Here is a 23,068-nt window from a genome sequence, read left to right as displayed (position 1 = left end):
GTGCTAATTTCAAAATTTACCCCCCAAAAAACTATTTTTGTAATTTCAGTAAACATACACTACTCAAAAAAATAAGGGGAACACTTAAATTACACATCCCAGAGCTCGATGAATGAAATATTCCAGGTCAAAATCTCAATTCATTACATAGTGAAATGTGTTGAGAACAAAATAACACATGAACAGTCAATGGAAATCAAAATCAACCCACGGTCGACTGGATTCAGAATCATACTCAAACTAGAAGTGGAAAAATTCAGATCACAGGCTGATCCAACTTCTGTGAAATTCCTCAAGACAACTCAAAATGAGGCTCCAGGGGTGTGTATGGCCTCTCCGTGCCTGTGTGCACTCACTACAATGTCTGGGGATACTCCTGATGAGACGACGGATGGTCTCCTGAGGGATCTCCTCCCAGACCTGGATCAGGGCATCAGACAGTCTGTGATGCGATGTGGCGGTGGTGAATGGATTGAGACATGATGTCCCACAGGTGCTTGATTGGATTCAGGTCTGGGGGACGGTCAGGCAAGTCCATAGCATCAACGCCTTTGTCATGCAGAAACTGCTGACTCACTCCAGCTTACATGAGGCTGAGCATCGTCATGCATCAGAAGGAACCCAGGGTCCACTGCACCAGCATGTGGTCTGACAATGGGTCTGAGGACGTCAACCCGGCACCTAACCTGGTACCAATTCAAAGCTCTTTTCTGTTGGCCAGAAACATTGAGGTTTACTTATTCTCCCAGTCAGTGCTATGCCTCAACCTTTTCCTTTACAGTAAAATTAAGTTGGCATCTTCCTTCAATTCTACACTGAATGATGTGTTCAATAGTAAACAAGTGGAAAAGCAGAGTGATGTGACGTAGTATTAAAGTGCAGGTTTTTTCACCAGTCTGGAGATTCTGTCGAGGCAGAACAATGAGAGAGGCATCTTTATTCTCAGTCAACACATTACAGTGCAGTAATATACTTAAATATGTTACAATTGAAAAATCAAGCTTTGTTGCAAGGCTTGAACACAGCACTGAATAATATTCTCCCAACAAAAAAACTAACAAAAAAAAAAACAAAAAACAAAAAAACAAATCTTAATGAACAGCCTTTCTACTGAGCATAACAAATGATTGTGCGCCAAATGGATCAAATCACATCTGTAAGCTTAACAAAATATACACATATAAAAATTGTTTTTAAACAAGTTTACAATACTATATACTATAAAATACCTTACAAAATAGGTACATTATAAACACCTCAGCAATCTGCATAATGGCATAAGTGACACTATGCATAAACTGAGAGATAACTTAGTTTACAAAAAAACAAAAATCATGTCAAACTATAAGTCAGTAATGACTGACACGAGAAAGCTTATCCCGTGTAGTTATAAAAATATACATATAAAAGTACTACATTTTATATTCAGGTTTATTTAATATAGTGAGTTATTGAATGATCACAGCTCGAACTTGTCCATCAGATTTTTCCAACTCAGACTGAGAAAACTTCACTTGGCGAACACGACAGGAAAGAGCTGAAAGTCATCGTCATTATTCCATGACTTCTGAACACGCCGTCTACTGCTGAATCTATCAGAGAGGAAAAACATGTCAATTACTTTGCACTGTTACATAACATTTAAAAATGAAGAAACCTGCCCAGGACAATAAATGTACATTTGTTAAATGGACTTGAGCTTGTATAGTGCTTTTCTAGTCGTCTGACTGCTCAAAGCGCTTTTACACTGCAGGTCCCATCTACCCATTTTCACTCCATTCACCCCACATTCACACACTGATAGAGATTGCAATGGAGAATTAGCCATCAGTATCAGCTCATCCCATGCGTATGAATCCATACCCATTTACACGCCACAGACAAAGCAAACTGTGAGCAAATATCAGGTTCAGTGTCCAAGGACACATCGAACGTGTGACTGCAGGAGCAACCTTATGATTGCAGGACAACAAACTCTACCTACTGAGCAACAGTCGCCTCAAATGTCCAATGAATAAATTAATTGGTACAAGACAGACATTATAATGAAGGGTATGGTAGATCACAGTAAGAATATACAGCTGATTTTCTATGGAGTTAGATACAAATGATCAAGAATTGGTGAGGCTGTGCAGGACTGTAACCCTTGGATGCTGTCTCTGATTTATTTCTGTATTTATTTCTCTATATCATTCTATAATTCTGTGTTTCTAATGTATTACACAGCCTCCTGTTTCACTTTTGTTTCATCTGTTGTTCTTTTACTGTTAGGTTTTAGATTTGTGCATTTTCTTCGTCTTTCTGATGCCATACTGTTTATAGGTAAGTGCAAAACTGATGATGTCTGGTGGAGATATGATTTCCCTCTTATGTTTCTTCTTTCTGTCATATAGGCCTTCCTTTTGATACTGTTTGACTGTACCTGTTTTGCACCTGTGTATTTAAAAAATGTAATAAAGATAATAAGGAAAAATATGTCCAGTGAATTCCTTCACCTGTATTTGATCTTTTTGGAGACCTTATAAAACAACTAAGAGCTAGAAAATATTGAATTCACAGTCATTGGATAGTGTGAAGGTACAGTGATTAGAGTACAACTTGGAAATGCATTTATGTAATAAAAAAGGAAAAACTAGCTTCCTTTGACATGATGTGTACTGATGAAGTAGACGAGTATATCAACAGTGGTACTATACTGGTAAAGTATCAACTTATGGGGGATTTTTTGCTGAATAGTGTGCGAGTATTTTCATATTTCTTAGTAGGCTGGCCACACTCCTGGGAAAGTTCACCACTGTTCCAAGTTTCTCCGTTTGTGGATAATGGCTCCCACCGTGTTCTGTTGGAGTCCCAAAAACTTAGAAATGACTTTGTAACCCTTTCCAGACTGATAGATGTCAATGACTTTGTTTTTTACGTGATCTTGAATTTCTTTTGATTGTGGCATTATGTGTTGCTCTTTGCGATCTTTTAGCCTTCTTCACGTTGTAAAGTAGTCATTTTGTTGTTCAAATGAAAGTAATCAAGTCTGTGTGTGGCTGGTGAAACTGAACTCAAAAACAAACAGACACAAAAGAAATCAGGAAGGGGCAAACAGTTTTTCATGGTACTGTACTATACACTTCCTGTGTGTTTTTCAAAGTAACAACACGATCAATATATTTCAATGGTGGAACGACTGCATTTTCACACAATGCTTTTATTGTGAACTTTTTCTGGGACAATACTTTAGTCAAAGGGACAAGCACAGATGCTTCAGTTTTTCTTGGCACCCTAGCTATACGTTCTTAACAGAAACACTTTCCTTAATCACATAGATCACTTATATTCCATCTTTGTAACTGTGAAGACAACAGATTACAAGCAATGTTTACTTGTGCAACCTTTATCTTGTTCTCTGTCTCCCCATTTGCCTTTAGTTTCCTCTACATAAAGTTGTTTTTGTGCCTGTTTGTCAGTTAAGCACCAGCTTTCAATGTAAAAAGGGGTTTTAAAATGAAACCTGCGCAACAACTGAAACTACCTCTCTGAGGATCTCTGTAAAACAGCCTGAGAAATGAATTTGATTTTTTTAAATTGATGTGTAATTGACTGTGTGGCAGCTAGATCATTTTAAATTTGAACTTGCACAACACTGAGTTTGGTATAGATATAACTTTATAAACACTAACTGAGCCCTATTCACAAACAAAATATCCAAAGTTATACAACAATATGATGGAAGTTCTGAAATATAAATTGACTACAAGTGCACTTCTGCAGTAATAACTTACCTGTAATAAAAACGGTGTAACGTGCAGATATATTCTGGACCTGCAAGCGAGCCAAACATGTGAAATAATCTGGCTGATCTCTTGACATGTGGTCACACTCGTGGTAAGGCAACACCTCCATTATCCCTGCTTCTTGGCAACAGTTTAGGAAGTTCCTCTTTTCTTTTGCCTCTGCACTCAACCTGGATACAGAGGGAGCAAGCATAACGTTTAGGCAAGATAAGAATTCACTTATGTCTGCTTGATGACCAGCTAAAAAAACAACTCCTTAGGGGGGATGCAAGTTATTTTTGAAGTTTATCCATACCTTGCATTTTCTTTCAACCGACGGCTGTCTCTGTAGTGCAACATCCACTTCCACTTCCCCATTCTGCTTAGCTCTTCCAAGATTTCTGACATTTTTTTCATGTCGCCTTAAAATTCATACAAAGTTGAAATTCAGGGTCAATATTAAATCAAATTTAGCATCAAAAAGCATATTTTTAAATTAAAAGTCACAATACAAAGGTTAAGGTGCTCCAGCGTTGCTCTGTCAAGCATTATAAATCCCCCCTTTGTGAAGAGCTCCTGATGGGTGAGGTTGATGACATCGTCTGGTTCGTCAATCCCAGCAAACTGCACGCCTGGGGACTTCTTCAACTCTAACAAGTGTGGGATCTGAGAAAAGAAACACAATCAGTAAAAATTAATTATTCAGTAATTCTGAAAAAAAAAATTCCTGACTCAATCTATTCACTGATTGTAAAATTACCTCACAAATGTGCTCTGCAATGTCTTCATTTCTCAGGATGATGAGTAGAAATAAAGAGCAGCCCATTTCAAGAAAGAATTCAGACGGCTGTACAGCAGTGTGGCCCTCTGCCTCCAACTGTGCCTTTTAGATATCAAAAAGGAATCAGAATTAGACTTTTAAAACATCTTGGATGGGCAACATTTTCATAAATTTATACCTTTTGGTGCTGCAAAATTATTCAAATGTTAAAATATCTTGATAATATTTTTGCAATAATACTGCACTTAAAAAGCTGTTTATTATTGAGTTCCCACAAAAAGATCTGTTTACATTTGTGGATTGTTGTCAAAGATACACATAAGTGCAGGCTAACAATTTTCTTTTCTGTTGCATTTACCTTCATTATTAAAAATAAAATAGAAAAGATACATATCTGTCATTTCTTGATGCTTAAGCAAATGCTAATTTTCCCACTGATAGTTACATCTTTATATGATTGATGTATGTTGTTAATATCACTCTTTGGCAAGTAAAAGCAGGGTTATGAGTGTTCTCCCAACAAAAATGTCCATCTAAAAGTCTGACTGAATTCATGAGTATTCACCTCGTTTTGGAATATTATTTAAATAAATTTTATCTCGATAATTTAGTCATATTTTAGATATCAATATGAATCTTGTCATTGGTAATGTAACATTTAGTTTTATATTTAATAAGCAAAGAAAAAAATACTTTCAGACTTCATAAATGATGAAGGAAAAAACAAAGCAATAACTCATGTTCAATTATTTCTGCTTTTTTGGAACATTTGTCTTACCTTGGTCTCCCCAAAGAAGGCATTATCTGATGTCTCCAGTATGTAGAATCTGTACTTGGTTTTACAGGATTTCTTCACCACTGAGTTCAGATTGCTGCGGAAACTTTCATCCATCTCTCTTTTCATTTGATCGCAGAAGTCAAAATAGTTATTTGGATCAGTCTTTGAGTAACCTCTATCCATTCCTAAGTGCTTGGATTTGGATGGGACTTTACTGACTGCACAAACATCGTTCATCGTTTCCTCATACAGCTCTGCAAACTCAGCAGTCAATCTTGAAACTCCTGCATGTTCTACTGGTGTGGATGACTTCTGAGACTTTGATCCTTCTTCTGTGGCTGCCAGGTGTTCCCTATCAGACATCTCTACCTTCAGTTTTTGTCCAAAAAGTGTTGGTGTGGCCAAGTTTTCCACAAGCACCCCCTGCTTCTCTAAACTTGAAATGGTCACAGTCACAGGACTGAGGCAAGACTGACTCAATTTGTCTTGTGAATCTAGTTGGTTGATGGATCCCATTTTACTCCTTTTCAAAAGCTGTTTCATTTTTTCAGAGAAGATCAGGCACTCTTGCTCCATTGAAGCCTCAGTCGGGTCATCTTGTACGCACCGATTCGACATCTGCTCCAGAAACGATGATGATCTTTCCTTGCTGTTGTTGTAGACTGTACATGTAAGTGAGCTGTCAGGTCCTAGGTAGAGATCGTCATCCATTTCACTGTCACCTTTGTAATCCACAAGAGAAGTTATGCAGTCCCTCTTTTTCATCTCAAGATTCTGTTTAGCTGTTTGAACAACTTTTTCTTCTCCCAAAGAACGCTTTTCTACAAGAGGTTGAGATAAACTTGGTGAAGATCCCAAATTCTTCACTGGGAGAGATGATGCATAATTGTTTTTTGACATTTCCCTTCCTTTGTACTGATGCACAGGATCATGACGTTCAAACTTAGCTTTATTGGGCTCAGACTTTCTCCCACTTTCATGTGACAACGGACTATTCTTCAATAAAAGCTTGTTGCTCAGTCTTTCAGAATTCCTCTTAAAGCATTCTGTCTTTTTCTCCAAAGACTCTTTAGTCCTTTTATTTTTTAGAATAGTCAACATTGCAGAGTTTTCCATTTGTCTTTCCTTTGAGGCTCCATCTGCTTGACTTTCATCACTCTTTGATGGTTTCACGGCCATAACAGGACGTTTACTGTATGGGCGTTGTTCATGACCTAAATTGGCCGGTGATGTAGTCGTATGTCTGTCTTGGTCAACATTTGGTTTTACTGCTTCCAAACACCCAGAAGAAGGAACTGCTTGGTGGGGATGACTTGAAGATTTCTTAGATTTTTCTGCTCTTTCAGAATACTGCAGATGAGCTGATGAGTCTGTTTTATTGAGCTGCAACCCAACCCCAAGAACCTCCTCTATTTTTCTTTTGAAAGGCAATATCTGAGAGATTACTGCTGACTCTGTCTGCAGTTCTTGTACCATAGAAGCTGACACCGGTACTTTTATATTGCTCATTTTCTGGCCCTTGGAGTCTTTGGTGAGATGGCTTTGGGGTAAATCAGCAAGAATGCACATATTGTTGGGGATAGAGGTTTGGTCAAGAGAGTGTTTCATGTCAGTTGATTCAATCTGGCCAGATTTTTCAGTTGATTTGGAGAGGTACTTGCCAATGCTTTGAAAAACTCTTAAAGTTCTCAGTTCAAGATCAGGGTGAAGACCATGGTGAGAGTGGGGATCACCATTAACTGTAGACTTGTGGCAAAATTTTTGTTCAATAGGCATCTCATTCTTTGCAGTCAACGAGCTCCTGCTGAGGTACTTCTTGGCCCCTTTTTGGTGACTTTTACGACTTCTTGAGGGAGAAGCAACACTTGAAGCTCCAGAACAAGGTAAGGACCCGTATGGTTTCTCATCCATAGTCGGAGTTGGACACCGGTCATCAGGCTCTTTCTCTGAGGCCAATGGTTGGTTGTTTTCAGGAATGTTGAGACCGGTCACTTTGCCGAAAGACAGTTCTGCCTTCTGACTGTTCACTTGAGATGTAAAGCACACTTCAGTGGGTTGAGGAGTTTCAATGTGGGTAGGTTCACTGATATGGGCTTTTCTTTCCTGACCTTGAACAGTTTCTTTAACCTTGCTTTGAGAGTGGTGAGTTAATTCTGTATCCTCACCAGATATGTCTACTCCAATGAATGGAATTACAACTCTACCATGGTACTTTTCCATTTCCTCATCGGATTGGCCACCTCTGACATCTGTATCTTTTACAACTGCAATTTCAGCTGGAGGCTCTGTTGGTGCCTGGCATATTGGTATTTCTTCTTGAGTAGTGCCAACTACCATTTTCTCCCCATCAACTGACTTGGCATCCCAGGTTTCATGATCATCACTTATTAGATTTAGGTCTGTCATTACTTCGTCATTGCTTGTTTCGACTTTGTCTTTTGTTTGGAGAGCAGACTGATCTGCATGAGACCCATCCAATGAACATGTGCTTTCTTCCTTTTCTGCCTCATCTACCGAACATGTATGATTTTCCTCAGCTTCAGGTTCATTATCAATAGTCTCCATTTGCAAAGGAGATTTAGGGGCTTTTTCTGGGATGGTATGCTCATTCTTGCCATTTGCACACAACATTCCCAACTGCAAATCATTTAAAGAGTCTTCTTTCTTGTCTGCATGGGTTGGCTGGCCATCCACACCACCTTGACCATTGGACTCTGAGATATCATCCTGCTTAACTGAGTCAGAGCCATTACCCTCCGCAGACAATGTTTGATTGCCAACATCACTCTTAGCATCCACAGCTGGAATAGAGCTGTCCTTCTCAACAAGTCTGTCTTCTTTCTCAGCATGATCATCACAGATGGCAGCCTTTTCATTAAATGGGCAATGTGCATTTACAACCACACCTTCTGAGACTGCCACAGGCTCCTCACTTGAACACTGCTTCTCATTTTCCAAAAGATTTCCATTGCAGACTGCACCCAAAACCTTTTCTGTGAAATTATCAACTGCCTGGGTAAGTTCTGGATAAAGTTCTTTATTATTTTCTCTGTGTGGCTTCTCTTGTACTTCCAGGTTCTTTCCATCTTTAGGTTCAGTTTCAATATGCTGAACTGTATGAGTCACATTGCCTGCTTCTTTGCTGGAGTCATCCATCATGGATTCAGTTGAAAATCCACCATGTGGCTGATGTAGACCTATCTCTGTAGGCTCTGAACTTCCAGTGCAGTCTTTCAAATCAGTCCTCTCACTGGAGGATTCTTGTAAAATGTCAGCAAGTCCTGAAGCAGTGGGATTTCTCTCTGATGGAACTGCTGCAGTCCCAACCATTCTCTGTACAGAAATTATTGGTACAAGTAACAGATTAGTAGGTCCCAACAGGCAAGCTGTTTGCAAAGGGGTGCAAGTTTCATTATTCATTTGGATGCTGTTGAAAACATCCCCCTCATTGATCATCTTCATAGAGGGCGCAATCTCTTGATTAACCTGTAAAAACAAAGGAAAACAGACAAAAATTACATAAACCTCAATTCTAAACCTGAGTTGTTCCATCCTGGTAACCTAGTTTAGGATCCATAGCCCATGTGCTGTCAGATTGTTGTTTTTTCATTAGTCAATTTTTATCCTTTGTAGGCTTGACATCAGCAAGTAAAATGTTCAGTCTGATTTTTATGTTATGGTCTAGTAAAAAGAGGGCTATCATATTTAACACCCCTTATGTAAGCAGGACCCTCCTTGTCTGGAAAAATCCAGGGTGCTGGCCTGAGTGGTGCCAAAGTCCTACTTTTATTCTGATGTACTTGACATTTGCCCTAAGGCAACAACAGCCTAGATGTCAGTGAGTTACAAAAGATGAACATTAGCCTTATGCCTGTGAATTTTGTGATCAGCTAGTGCAAGTGAGTAGATGGACATAAAAAACAAATTTCAGTGGTAAAAAGTATTCTAAATAACCACTGAATCTTACAATTTTCTTGAGGTGGTGAGGCTGGTAGTTTGTCAACTTCTGACCAATTCAAAAATGCGAGTCCCTCTTGAAAACTCCAAATCATTTCCAAGGATAGTTATAAAGAGGCAACTCTATGTGTGCCATGTGAATATGTATAGCCATATGTTATTAGTACAACTACACAACAATTAAAAGTATTTTAAGCGGTGTTAAAGAGGCTATTTGGCATTAATATGAACATGGTCTGCCTTGAGATTTTGCTTGATCTGAGGTGTGCCTTGGGCAAATAAAATGTGAAACAGGAAGCAAAAAGAACATAACAGAATATGCTAAGCTTGGTGGTCATTCCAGCATCCAATTTATATGGATTCTAGTTCAAAATTATTAAGGCATAAACCATAAACCAAAAAATCTGTTGGATGAACAACATTTTACCCAAAAAGATCTAAGGTGATTTGCAGAGCATGAAGAAGCTAACATTCACTTTTTATTCCCATACAGGCCACACAGGAAATGATCACGACGCTGGTTCATCCCTTCTTCCAAATTAAAGTTTCACCATTAGTAGTCAATAAAAGGTCTTTCACTAATGCTTAATGCTTAATATGTGTCTACAATATGACTAGAACCCAGCCTGGCTTTCAATGCTAATCTAAATCTAAAAAACATAAAACTAAATATGTAACAATCATATAGTAAACCTTAGATGTACTTGCCTCCTGTTCTCCCTTGTATGACTTGGTGTTCAATGTTTTTCTTGTGTCCATCTTTTCACAAGTGTCTTTTGTGCTGACTTTTGCATCTGAAGTGACAGCCTCTGTACTGGAGTTTTTCAGAGACAAGTCCAAAACCACAGATCCTTGGTCAGTTCCTTTCTCTTGAGCAGAGTCATCTTTTTTGCTGAGGTCCAATGCTTTTGAAGTTGAAGGTTCTGAGGTGTCGACCACACTTGAAGAAAGTGCATCTGAATTGGTCTTCAGCTCAGATTGATCTGACCCTGTTATCTTTGCACTGGACATTTCCAAAGAATCACTGTCCTCTGGGAATGGGTATGTCAAGTCAGAGTCGATGTGAAAGAACCTGGATGTTGACCGGCTGTAGAACAGACCGATCCACATGTGCACAATAAGACGCACCTCTTCACTAGTGTCTTGAACAGAGTTATCCCATGGCCTATTGAAGAAATGAAATTCACAAAAATCAGCTCTTTATACTTGAACATTAGAAAAACAGAAAATTCGAGTAAATAGTCTATATCTGTTATCTAAAAATAGAAGAGTGCAAAAATGTTGTAGAAAAATATTTAAATTAGCAGATTAAGATATTTTTAGCCTCAAGTATTTTTCATTTATACATAAATGATCCAATATACATACCCATGCAAGGCTCGGATGACAGCTTTAACCTCTGAGTCACTTGCAAACTTGCTGTCTAGGCTAAAGTCATAGTCTTCTGTCCACTGCTTTGTGACTTGGATGGATCCATCCTTGTTGACAAAGGTACGTGAGTGTCTAAACTTTCTTCTGCGCATTGTCTGTTTTTTCAGGTAGTCTGGCGTCCTGCAGACTTGTTCACCTCTATCTGTCTCAACAACAGAGGGCTCCAGGGTTGTACTTCCATCGTCATACATTGTTGTTTGATGGTGCAGCAGTCCAGTAGAGCCACTTAAAGGGGATACCTGGAAGGGTGTACCTGGCAAACCCAACGGTAGAGAGGAAGATGGGGGCAATGAGTAATCATGTTCTTTAGTGACCAAATCAACCAGCTCACTGCCTCCAACAAGATGGCTTGAAGAGGGAGTCTCGAGAGTCTGAATTGGTCTAGCAGCAGGCTGTCTAAGAAGGGCATGAAGAACTGACTCTTGATCAACACTGGCAACATATTTTGTAAGGTCAACTTTCTTCAAGCTTGTCTCAGGTTCTCTCCCAAGTGCTGGCTTTGGTTGTGGTTGAGCCTTGTTAGGGCTGGCACTAAGAGCCAAGTCAGCAAGTAAGTTCAAAGCATCTGTAGATTGGCAAGCACTGTTCAACTTTTTCTTAACAGTCTTCCTGACAGAATTATCCCTATCACACTCTTTGATATTGAGTTTTTCTCTTGCAAAACAAGCCGGAGATTGAAAATGTAACCACCCTGTGAAGACAAAACAAAGGAGAAAAAGAGAAACTGCATGAGAGAAGGAAGTAGCACATTGAAAGCATCTGAAAAATACAAATGTATTGCGAATTGAAAAATATCACCAACAAAAAACAGTTGATTACTGCAATCATTGGGTGTAGATGCACAGAATACAAAAAAAGCAAAACAAGAGAAAAAGCACACTAAAACTGCAAAAAGCAGAGTGTAGCAAGGCAAAGCCAGGCAAAGCATAGCTGAGAACAGTTTCAGAAGGGGCAAAGCCATAAAGAAGTTCATTCAATTTCTGTTATAAATGGTGGTGAGAAGTTTGTATACATCATAGGAATATTTAGATTTCAGTAATTTTAGATAGGACTTACATTTCTTTTTGACATTTTCTGCAGAGATGTCTTGATGCTTTTTGAGTGTTTTAATCCTTCCTCTTCTTGAAAAAATTGAGGGAGGCCTTTGTATGATTTGATGTTTGTCAAAAATGGTCTGTTCTTGCGCCTGTGATGAGTCTTCCCTTTGTTGAGTGCCCGGACCATCAGTTCTTTTTACCATGTTTGGTATCTCTTTAGGAGTCAAGCCAAGGGCATATGCAAAAAGGGGGTCAACTGACAGTTCCTTGAAACCCAAATCGTTGTCACCACCCTTCAGGATACCAGTGTCTGAGTTGACTTTGCTAATCTTGAGTAAAGGCTCAGTGGCTTGAGCAGGGTCTCCAATCATTTCGTCTGATTCAAAGAGACCTGCCTTCCTTTTCCCTCTTAGAAGAACTGATTTTAATTTGCTCAAGAGAAATTCCCCCTTTGTGGGACTCTTTCCTTTAGAGAGGGTATCACTGCGATTTTCTTGAGCATCTTGTGAGGGAAAAAGGTCTGTGACATCTTGCTTCAAAGAACACACACTACTCTTGGGTTTCTCACTTGATGAATCATTGCCAGCCTCTCCTGGACTCAAAACACTGTGGTTAGGAAGGACAGGACTAACTGTCAAATTTTTAAGATGGTTCCCTCCATCCTTGAATGTTGTGGTCTCCATTTTGTCAACTTCTTTCTCTGGAGCTGTAGCAGACTTGTGCTCCATTTCAACAGTGTCATGAGCATCCTCAGAAGAAACAACCAACATTTTTTCACCTCCCTGGTCAAATTTTGTAGACTGAAGCTTATCCTTTAATGACTTTATCCCTGCACTGTCCACAGATCCATGAGGAACCAAGATCCTTCCACATTCGCTCACAACTGGCTTCAAGTCCCAGCGCTCAGTTTTCTTTCTCAGAGGACAAGATTCAAGCTCCATGAAAACAGGGCTCTCCAAACTCTGCTGTTTATGGCCTGTTTTTTTCTCCTCTGAAGATGCTGGACAAACAGCAGTAGAAGCAACTTTTTTATTTCTTGGAGACAGTTTTCCAAATACACGCTTTCGCCTTCGTACTTTCCTCCAATCCGCAATGGAAGGATTACTCGGCTGTTGGTCTACTAATTCCTTGGCCAGGTCTTCTTTCTGACTCAAGTTGTCGTTCTCAACAGGCGTTTGCACTGTTGGTACACTGGGTGTCTCAACGCCAGCATCAAATACCTTTCTGCGACCTCTGGAATGCCCCTTTCGTATTTTACCACCTTTTGTTTTCATGAAACTGTTGACCTCAGGGGTATTCAAAAGCTTTTCTGTTCCAACAATCTCATTACTTAATGGGTCAGCTCCAGTTACTTGTGATTTGGCTGCTGAAAAATCAGAAATCTGTAAGTCATTGTGCTTTGCTGCAGACTCAGTGCATATCACACTGTCATCAGTTCTCTCTGCTGAGGTGATGCTGACAATCAGTTCTGCAGGAAGTTCTTCTGATGTTGCAGGAATCAGAAGATTTTTTGTCCTTGAAACGTCAGTTTTTATCTGCACACTCGGTGCAGGTTTGTCATTGTCTTTGTCAGAACCAGCAACTTGCAAATAATCTGGTGCATCAGTCTGAGGATCCAGTCTTAAATCAACTGCTGTTTCAACACTTGTAACCGAGTTGTCAACAGATGTCTCCACATTTACAGAAGATTCTTGGCCTGCAACCTTATCTTCTGAACAAGAACCATCAACTTTTGCAGGTGCCTCCTCAGGAGATGACAGACAGATGTAAAGATCATCATCAAGGTCTTCAATTTGGTTTTCTTGTCCAGCCACAAGAATTTCTGAAGCCTTGGCCACTGGTAATTGAAAGGAGGCTGGTTTGCTCAGGTAGGATTTCAGGCTATGCCATGCCTTGTCAGTCCACTCTGGGCATGTGTAGAGATGCTTGTGGGCATCTGGAACATCATACTGATCTGCAAAGATGCTGACTTCTCTTGATGGACTCAGTTCCAACCCTGGATTTATCAGAGTTGCATAACTCTGCATATGCTGTGTCAATACTTCACTTAGCTCTTCACTTGGATCAATTGACGTTTTCTCAACTTCACTCTCTGCATAACTTAGTAAAGGCAGAACCCGGAGCACTTCAGACGGAATGGCAGGCTTTCTGTGTCCAAATTTTGTGCCTGAGATAAATCAAGAGAGAGTACTATTTCAATCTCTGCTTCCACTTCCATAAAATAACATAAATACTGTTTCAAAAAAACACATAAGAAGGTTTACTGAAAACAGTTGTTGACTAATCTTAAAGATATTCCAAAAGAAACTATCCACAGTTAAATACATGCTGTAATCACCTCTCTGGATAACTCTTGAGTCAGGAAACACAAACACGCCTTGCAAAACCTCTGGTGAGCATGACCCCATATCTGAAGGAAAAAAGATATGCGGTTGATCTGATGATGAATTACGGCTGCTGAATAATACAGACCTAAACAAGTTTGTCAAGAAACTGACAATATAGTACAGGATTCTCATTTTCATATCTTACCATCATATGTGAGGAAATGGGAGGAGTGCAACAAGATAAGAAAACCACCGTCATTCAGCGGAATTGTAAATGCCTGTGCAAAACAGCATGTTTTAAAGGCTGTTCAAATTAAATTCAACAACTTGTCATGCAATGCAAATGAGAAAATATTCTTAAAGCATAGTAATGCAGTGCTAATAAAATACAAAATCACTTTATATTTAACAGTATAGAATGAATCTCCTAAACCCTACAGTGAGTAACATGTTGACAGAAACAGAAACTTACAACATTTTTCTCCTTGATTTCATACAAAAGAAGAGAAAGTGAGCTTGTTCCCTCTTCTGAAGACGAAATAAACTCACATAGACTGCAGCACAAATCATCCAAAATAACTGCAGGACAAAAAAATACAGAATTCATAAATATGGTTGATAAATCCAGAAACGCATTGAAAATCTACCTCTGAAATGAAAAACTTTATTTTAATTTTACTCAAACAGCACACCTTCCCCAGAGAAGCAGGTTTCAAAGACAGCTTTTGGCAAGAGTTGTCGAAGATCAACCACGGAAATGGCCCGCTCAACTTTCACCACTGGTGGCCTTAAAAATAAAAATATAAAGCACAGGAAATGAGTTTTGAGTCATATAAATACTGAAAGTTATGTCAGAATACTGTCTGTATTTTTCAATGAACATATTAAACTTACAGTGCTGCAGGGATTATGGCCCCTGATGTAGACCTCAGACTGACGTTGTAGAACAGGTCCTCTATTTGAAGTTGACCCTTCCACAGAAAGTAATGAGAAACTGGGGAAAAAGCCAATAATGGACCATTCTCAGTAAATATGGTTATATACAAATTCTCCAAAATGTATTAACTACATTATTTTAATGTGTTATTATTTTGTAAATATGCTGTGATGGATTTGTATGTGTAAAGTATTATTAAAACAGCAGTCATTACGTGCTTTTGGACTGAACTATGTATGGCAATATTTTACTATTGCATTTTTAGCAGTGTGTAGTGCATATAAAAAATATTCACCCCCTTGGATGTTTTACCCTTTTATTGATTTTTTTAAATCAATCATGGTCAATATAATTTAGCTTATTGGACAAATAGAATACAAAACACCTCTTTAATGTCAAAGTGAAAACAGTTTTCTACAACATAATGTCAATTAAATACAAATATATAATGTTAAACAAGTGACTACATAAATATCCACCCCTTAAAACTAGTTTTAAGATTGTCCTCCAGGTTTATCCTCCATTTTGCCACATTAATTTTCCCCCTTCCTTTACAAGCCTGCTGAGAAGCATCCCTACAGCATGATGCTGTCACCGCTGCAGTGGGGATGGTGTGTTTGTGGTGTTGTGCATTGTTTGATGTCCACCAAACATAGTTTCTTGTCTGTTGGCCAAAATGCATGGTTTTGGTCTCATCAGACCAAATAACTTCTTTCCACTTGACCATGGAGTCTCCCACGTCTTTTGGTGAACTCTAGTTGAGATTTAATGAGTTTTCTTCAACAGTGGCTTTCTCTGCCACTTTCACATAGAGCCTTGACTCTTGAAGAATCCGGGCAACAGCTGTTGTATGCAAAGTCTTTCTCATTTAAGCTGCTTATGCTTGTAACTCCTTCAGAGTAGTCATAGGTGTTTTGGTGGTCTCTCTCACTAGTTTCGTTCTTGTACGGTTACTCAGTTTGTTTTTGTATCCATCCCCTGACTTAAACTTTCAGTAACTGTTTTTTGAGTTGCTTGGAGTGTTCCTTTGTCTTCATGGTGTAATGGTAGCCAGGAATACGGTTAACCAGTGACTGGACATATTGACTGCACTTAGGTGATCTCCATTTCACTAAATGCGTGACTACTAGCACTAATTGGCTGGAGCTCTGTTGAATTAGGTCATTCACTTTAAAGGCGGTGAATATTTATGCAATCACATATTTCAGATTACATATCTTTATTAAATTTAGGGTTGTTCCAATTCCTATACCAGTATTGGAAATATGTCTGATTCTGCCTAAAATTCAGGTGTTAGTATCGGCGAGTACACAAGTATATGCACCGATCCGATACTGTTTGGTTTAGCTTTATTTTGCTTTGTTTAACCAATGTAAATGTTAGTGCTATAAACTGGAAATCAATTCTTCTTCCCTGCCGCTGTATGAACGGGCTTCCGTTTTTTGCACAGCGAAGAAGAACCAAGGGACACACCGCAGCAGCAAAGAATGGTGGCTGCATGACAGTTTTTCTCTTAACGTGATCGTTAAAATGCCTTCCAGATCGGCGCTGTCGTACAAGACAAGAAGTGACACAGTTTATCAAAAGTTAGATAACTTTTGAACCATAAATCGTTGCCTCTCACTCCTTTTTTCCTCTTGAGGCTGGCCGTTGTGTTTTCCCATTGACGCTGTTGATGCCTTTGAATCCCGTGTAGCAACATTTTCAGCAAGCCCTGAACTTTTGGCTAGCTGTGACTTTTGGGGACTTAAATGATTAAATCCACACCAGTAAACCTGATATTGAACGTCTTTTATCCATTTTAATCAAATTACGATAATTTATTACCGCTAGCCTGAATGCTAACCGCCATATTGTTACTCTCTGTCAGTGTCTGTCTGCCAATAGCAGGCTGTTCTGTAATCACGTGATGCTGCCCAAAATAGCAGAAAGGAGAGACATAGGTCAATGCACAACTGTATACATTAAGTACTCATTAAGTGTTGTTTACAACAATTGCTAATATGTGAGCTGTAAGTTTTATATTATATTTGGAAAAGGGCCATAAAGTTTGTATTAAAATAAAAAAGAGATAGAGAGAGCCTGTGATGCAGCTCCCTGTATTATTGTTATTCTAATATTTACTCGGTATTGGCCGATACCCAACACCTTGGCATCGGATTCGTATCAGGAAGGAAAAAATGGTATCGGAACATCCCTAATTAAATTGACATTACTTTGAAGAAATCTGTTTTCCCTTTGGAATTAGAAGGTAGTTTTTGTATTCTTTTTATCAAAAAGCCAAATTGTACCATCATTGATTTACAAAATCAATAAAAGGGTAAAACATGCGTAAGGGGGGAGACTTTTCACAGGCACTGTACATGGAGGAGCCAAACCAAGTGTGATATGAACTAGATGCAACTTACCCATTCTTTTCTCATTGCTGAAAGAATAAAAAGAAAGCATTCCATTATCATCCTTTAATATCAGATTATATGAAATCCCATTTGGCACAATACACAGGGTAACAACCAGAGTAAGCATGCATTTCTGCTGTACCTTTTCTCCTGTGGTGCTGCAGGAGTTGATTTGGTATCCGTGTATGAAAACGATACAATGGCATAAGGACAGGCAGCACTGGGAGACTGAGCTGTCTCATTGCTTCCATCGACCAGCAGCTCATACATATAATACTGCAAAATAAAAATAAGAGCCACATGAGCAGGCTGATGTCTATGGTATTTTTTCTTCTTAAATATATACCTCTTTGAAGAGGGATGCACAGAAATTGATAAGGCAGACACAAAGACGGCCAAAAACACTAGGGGATTACCACTAAAAGGGCAATTCATTTGCCTATATTTTTGTGTATTTATAGCCCTTATTTGAGATACCCAGCAGGACAAATATTACTTCACAATGTTCAGCTTGGGTCGCAGATATCTTCCTACCTGGGTTCTTTCAAAAGCAAGAAAGGAGCTGGTTTTGTCAGATACAGAAGGCAACTGCTCTGACACATGACAGTCGAACCCCACAGTGGGTGCAGTAAAATTCTGGGTGTAGTTTTCTAAAACCTTCTTAACCTTCCCCTGTTGGTGACAGAAAAAGGGAACAGTGATTTTATTGTACAACATTTTCTGCAAATAAAAGAACTCTAAAAATCACAGGCAAGAACATTTCCTTTAATACCCTTGTCAGCCTGATGATAGCAATGTATCCAGATTTTCCATGATACCAGCGATTGAGATCCAAACAGTCAGAGTACATTGATATGTAAATACCTGAGAAAACAGAAAACTTTCACTGTATAAATGTTAAGCACAAAACAAAAGGAGACACGATTATTTCTACTGATTAGAGGACTTCATAAATCTTCAGTATTAAACTTTTAACTCTAAAGTCCCTTTTCAAACCCCTGACACTCCTTCTGAAGCAAAGCCACACCTAAAAAGTGAACTTGACACACCATAAATACCTTGAAGACCTCACTGACTGCAGCCTAAGATAAACTCAGAACAATGGAACAACAATGGGACATTATGTGCCGGAGACAAAATGCAACCCAAACAGAGAAAAAAAATAGAGGGAGACTTTAAGCTTCAAGCTCATGAGCAACTGCAAACCGGTGCCTCTTCTTTCATGTTAGGGGGTTGCTGAGCTGAAGCCCAGACTCTACTTAAAATAGCTGAATTGACCATGTGCTCCAGAAGTTTTCCTTCATGCAAACACTACAGATACTTTAAACCAGTGGTTCTCTACTTGTGGTACAGGACCCAAAAGTGAGCTGCAGAGCTGTTTTTAGTAGGTCATAAAAATGTGCCTGGAAAAAAAAACTGTAGCAAAAAAAAAAGAAAAAAAAAAAAAAGAAAAAAAAAAAGTAATTACAGAAGACCCTAATGGAAATGCACTTTATTACATTTTATTTCACTCTGTTTTACCATGATAATGGGTACATTTTAATGTTTAATTAATATTTGAACCAATTTATCTCCTCTTCTTGCCATACCAGAGCTGCTTTCCCCAAGATAATGAAGCAATTCTTCTAGTAAATGAGCAAAAATGTACCTGTTATCTTGGGGAAGTGGTTGTAAAAACCTGTTATTTATGTCCTGTCTCTTTTTCAGTCATATTTTGATCCTCAAGAGGACTCACTTGCTCTGCTCAGTGCCATTTTCACAAGTTTTAAGAGTTAATAGATTTTTGGAGTGTAAAATTATGCACTGCAATGTTTGTGATCAACTTGGATGTTTACAACCAAAAATAGCGGTTATAACTAGGGATACACAATATTATTGGTCTGGTATCGGTATCAGTAGATATTAGCTTAAAAAGGCAAATATCAGTATTGGCAGATATCAAAATTTTTGCCAATATTTACATCCAATATTTTGCCTGTGTATTTCAGCATACATTGACTGTAAATTTTGTCCATATATTCTAAAAAATTAGTGGAGTTTTAGGCTAAGCCAAGAGACTTATGTCAGTTGAGGTCTTTATCCTCATTCTTTACACTTAACAGCGTTTTTAAGGACTAAAGTTTGTTTCCTTGTTTATCCTCAAACCTTGAATGTGTGTCCAAAAGGACTGAAATATCTTGTCCAAAAAGCATATTTAAATATCTTTATTGATATCGGTATCAGTTAAAATGAATCTGTATATATCTGTAAACAGGTGTTTTTGAAAATTTTTGATAGTTCTGGTCATGATTAAAGAGATGGGTGGGTCCTGTGTCTAGATCAGATGAGAAACATTGCTTTAGACCAGGGGTTCCCAAACTTTTCCACCCGTGACCCCCCAAAATAGCTTTGTCAGAGATCCAGGATCCCCAACTTCCACTGAGGGGGATAAAGTGCATGATTTTGCACCAGCATCATGTACAAAACTTACATGTAAGGTAGATTTTTTAACTTTTACTTACATTTAAGCACAAATATTGCTTGATAACTACATCTTTATTCTAAATTGGACTAATTTTTAACAATATTTCTTTATAATAAAATAAAATTAATGATTTTAAATCATGTCAATTTCTCTTTGTTTATTGGAAAGCATCCTGTGACCCCTCATCACTGTCTCGTGACCCCTCTGGGGGTCCCAACCCTCACTTTGGGAACCACTGCTTTAGACCATTTACTATATTTGAATTGTTCACAGAAACTGCCGTTTACTTGTGACATTAACATAAAACTTAAATTTAGTAGACTTCAATGTGAACATAACACATAATTATTTTGTTTTAATGTATTAGTTGTTGCACTTGAAACCAAGTGCTGGTAAAATTAACTTTGCTGAATTTTAGTCTTGGGCAATGTCTCCAAATGCCACAATGGACAGGCGTTTGACAGTGAAGGACACACGAAGGATATTGTGGCTACTGGCATGTATGCATGCTCAACATGGTGTACTTTCTTAACAAGGATGAATTACGCATCTGACAGTAAACATCAGTCAAAGAAATTCTAGCACTCATTGAAACAACGTGGAAATCTTAACAGTACAAATATGGAGTGACTGGTTGGGCAGGTTTGGCATGTTCTTTACACTTCCTCATAAGCAGTGTGCTGTCAAAGTAAATAAAGTTTCAAAAAAGTAGAAAACCACCAAAAGTACTTTAAAGTATTGCATTTTATTCCAATTTTACTTTTATTTACAGTTTTTTAAGAGAGTTGCTTATTTTCTTTGTTCTTGTCACTACCTTTATGACTGAGAATAACATTTTTTCTGTTATGGCTTCATTTTCTATGTTACAAATTAGGTGTAAAATTACTGGCTCAGTATTGTAATGTATGCAGTCTGTACCAGAACAAAAACAGATTAAAAAAAAAGACAACCCTGTATGTTGAGTAAAACACAGATTAACCCTGTGCAGCTCTGCATCGTTTAACCATGTGACACAGTGTAGCTCTTGTTTTCACGTGTTACTCTGGTGTAGTTCCTGCACGCTTTCACAGAAAAACAGCTCCATGAAAAGAACTTTGACCAATGTTTATACCTGATAACTTATCACATGAAACAGTACAAGCAAAACAGGCAGAACTTTAAGAGGCCAGATTTCAAACTTGGCATTATGGCAAAACCTGCACATGGTAAAGATACATGACATTCATGTTATATTGTACAGTGAAACAGGCAAATTCTGCACCAAGCACAAGTTATCACGGGCTGCTGGGCACCAGCTTACAGTTTCTGTTTCACCTCAGTAATTCTTCCACTTTCATTTGTATAAATGTGTACATTCAAGCTGCTTTCACTTTCAAATACAAGGTAGAAACAGACTCTAAGCAAGTGCTTTTCTTGGGCTGGTTGTGCTGCTCTTATCATGGACAGGCTACTTTATGGACACCATCAGAGAACTATAAAGGTAATAACTTGAAAAAATACTTGAAACTACTGAGTAATTCTTTGCTTTTTCTGAAATTAAGTCATATGAAAACTGACATCAATAACCTTTTGCTTGTATGGTAAAGTACAGGTAATCTTACCTTTTGTAGGATCTCCGAGAATAGTGCATGTGCTGTTTCCAGCTAACACACCAGTTTCTCCAAGAGTTTTTGCCTTTAATCAAATAAAATCAGCAATTGAAGCATGATTTGAGTATTCTTTAAAACATGTATTTTCTCATGTCTGCCTGTGGATCATGTCTTTACCTTGTTGACATCTTCAAAGAGCAAAAAACCATAGGATTCCTTCAAATCCTCTTCTGTGTATCCTGCTGCTCTTCTACTTGCTCTGAATGCATCATACTGGGGGACAGAAAAAGACTCAGATGCCAAATGTCCTTTTCATTTCCTCTTTCAGGTTTCGTCCACTCAAGTCAGTTTCATGTATCCTGTTGTTTTTTCTAGCTAAAATGTGAATAATTTATTCTCGTAATGATCAATACTTAAATCCATAAAGCCATAGGGAATACCCTATTCTCACAGCTTTATGGATTTTATTTTAAATTTAACATTATATCCATGTCAATTACAACAAATGCAATGCAAAAAAAGTATTGGGCATGAGATTTCCAGATGTGCTAAATGTGGTCAGTGTTTATTAGTTTTAAAATAACGGTATGCAAGAGAAAATACTTGAACTGACCTTTTCTTCTAGTGCTGGGTTCTTCACCAACAAAGCAGACTCGTATTTAAAGGACTGCTTTGACTCCTCGTACAAATACGCACTTTTGAGGGGAGTCAAAATATCGTTCAAAAACACGTCTGAAGCTTCAGGCACAGGCACTAAAACACCTAAAAGTGGTTAAAAACAATATGAATTAGTATAACATTTAAGTGACATGGCGGAATTACAGCATGCCCCGTTTTCACTCTCTACTTAAAAAAAAAAGTTATTTCACAAGACTGGGACTGTCTGTACCAAGTGACGCCACCTTAACCACTCGTCTCTTTTCGCCATAATATGTATCAAGTATGGGTGTTTAAACAAAACGGAAAACGGAAAACATGTCCTTTGCGAATTCTTGTTCGTTTAAAAGTGAAAGTTGACACGAGGGATAAGGAAAAAAAACACAAATCACCTTGGCTCGAGGCACCAGCATTGCCACTTTCCATTGCTGAACACTTATGAAATCAGTATTTCTCCATTCGCCTGTCGATGAAAACAGTTGTCTCTTGTCTCAAACATTACAACAGAATGACCGAATCCCGTGAATCTAAGGTTTAATAAGCCGTTCAAAGTAACTTGATCCGTCGCCGCAGTTTCAACAGACATGATCACACGACAACCAGGAAGTTAAAAAATAACAGACAGCCCAAACGCGTAGAAACTAAAAAAACGTATTAAATGCACGGTTTTAATATGTAAAAACCCTTTTAAAGGCAGAAAGCCTTTCAGTCGTCCTGTAAGGGCCTGATATCCACGTAGAGTCCGTTTCAAAAAAGAAACAGAAACCTATCGAGGGTGGAAGCATCCATCTTGAAAGTCTATACCAAACTGTGGCAGTAGCGAGGCTCGACTGTGCCCGAGTGTGTCGTTATTTCTCCTGCTTCAGGAAAGACATTAATGATTGCTAACCCCAAACGACCTGCTGTTGATAAACTAACATACACAACTAACTGCAGAACACCCTGTT

General features: G+C 38.5%; 1 protein-coding gene across 2 annotated transcripts; it reads right to left on the bottom strand.

Moving 5' to 3' along the window:
• Positions 1–914: 914 nt before the first annotated feature.
• Positions 915–23,068, bottom strand: tasor2 (transcription activation suppressor family member 2). Of its 2 annotated transcripts, none has more exons than XM_041795005.1 (22): positions 22,514–23,068; positions 22,078–22,226; positions 21,642–21,737; positions 21,477–21,549; positions 18,184–18,275; positions 17,946–18,083; positions 17,554–17,687; positions 17,421–17,437; positions 14,970–15,069; positions 14,768–14,862; positions 14,548–14,654; positions 14,281–14,353; positions 14,087–14,158; positions 11,768–13,915; positions 10,649–11,402; positions 9,989–10,445; positions 5,324–8,809; positions 4,525–4,647; positions 4,277–4,430; positions 4,081–4,186; positions 3,774–3,955; positions 915–1,592 (listed from the first exon to the last, which is right to left on the bottom strand). In XM_041795005.1, exons 1-22 carry the CDS (start codon positions 22,545–22,547, stop codon positions 1,495–1,497), a joined length of 8,688 nt encoding a protein of 2,895 aa, XP_041650939.1. In that variant the 5' UTR covers positions 22,548–23,068; the 3' UTR covers positions 915–1,494. The 2 variants fall into 2 exon arrangements, with proteins under 2 accessions (XP_041650939.1, XP_041650940.1); XM_041795006.1 differs by having other exon boundaries at positions 10,649–10,964.

Source organism: Cheilinus undulatus, linkage group 9 (assembly GCF_018320785.1).
Source record: "Cheilinus undulatus linkage group 9, ASM1832078v1, whole genome shotgun sequence".
Lineage (NCBI taxonomy): Eukaryota > Metazoa > Chordata > Actinopteri > Labriformes > Labridae > Cheilinus > Cheilinus undulatus.
The sequence above is the reverse complement of the archived record's forward strand: the minus strand, read 5'-3'. Positions and strand labels throughout refer to the sequence as shown.

Bases quoted from the DNA above. Each gene is read 5' to 3' on its own strand.
- tasor2 (XM_041795005.1), bottom strand. From the start codon at position 22,547: ATGGAAAGTGGCAATGCTGGTGCCTCGAGCCAAG. The intron at 17,688-17,945 runs GTAGGAAGATAT...TTTATTTTGCAG, and splicing joins TTGCTTTTGAAAGAACCCAG to TATTATATGTATGAGCTGCT. The intron at 14,863-14,969 runs GTAAGTTTAATA...TTTATTTTTAAG, and splicing joins GCCATAATCCCTGCAGCACT to GCCACCAGTGGTGAAAGTTG.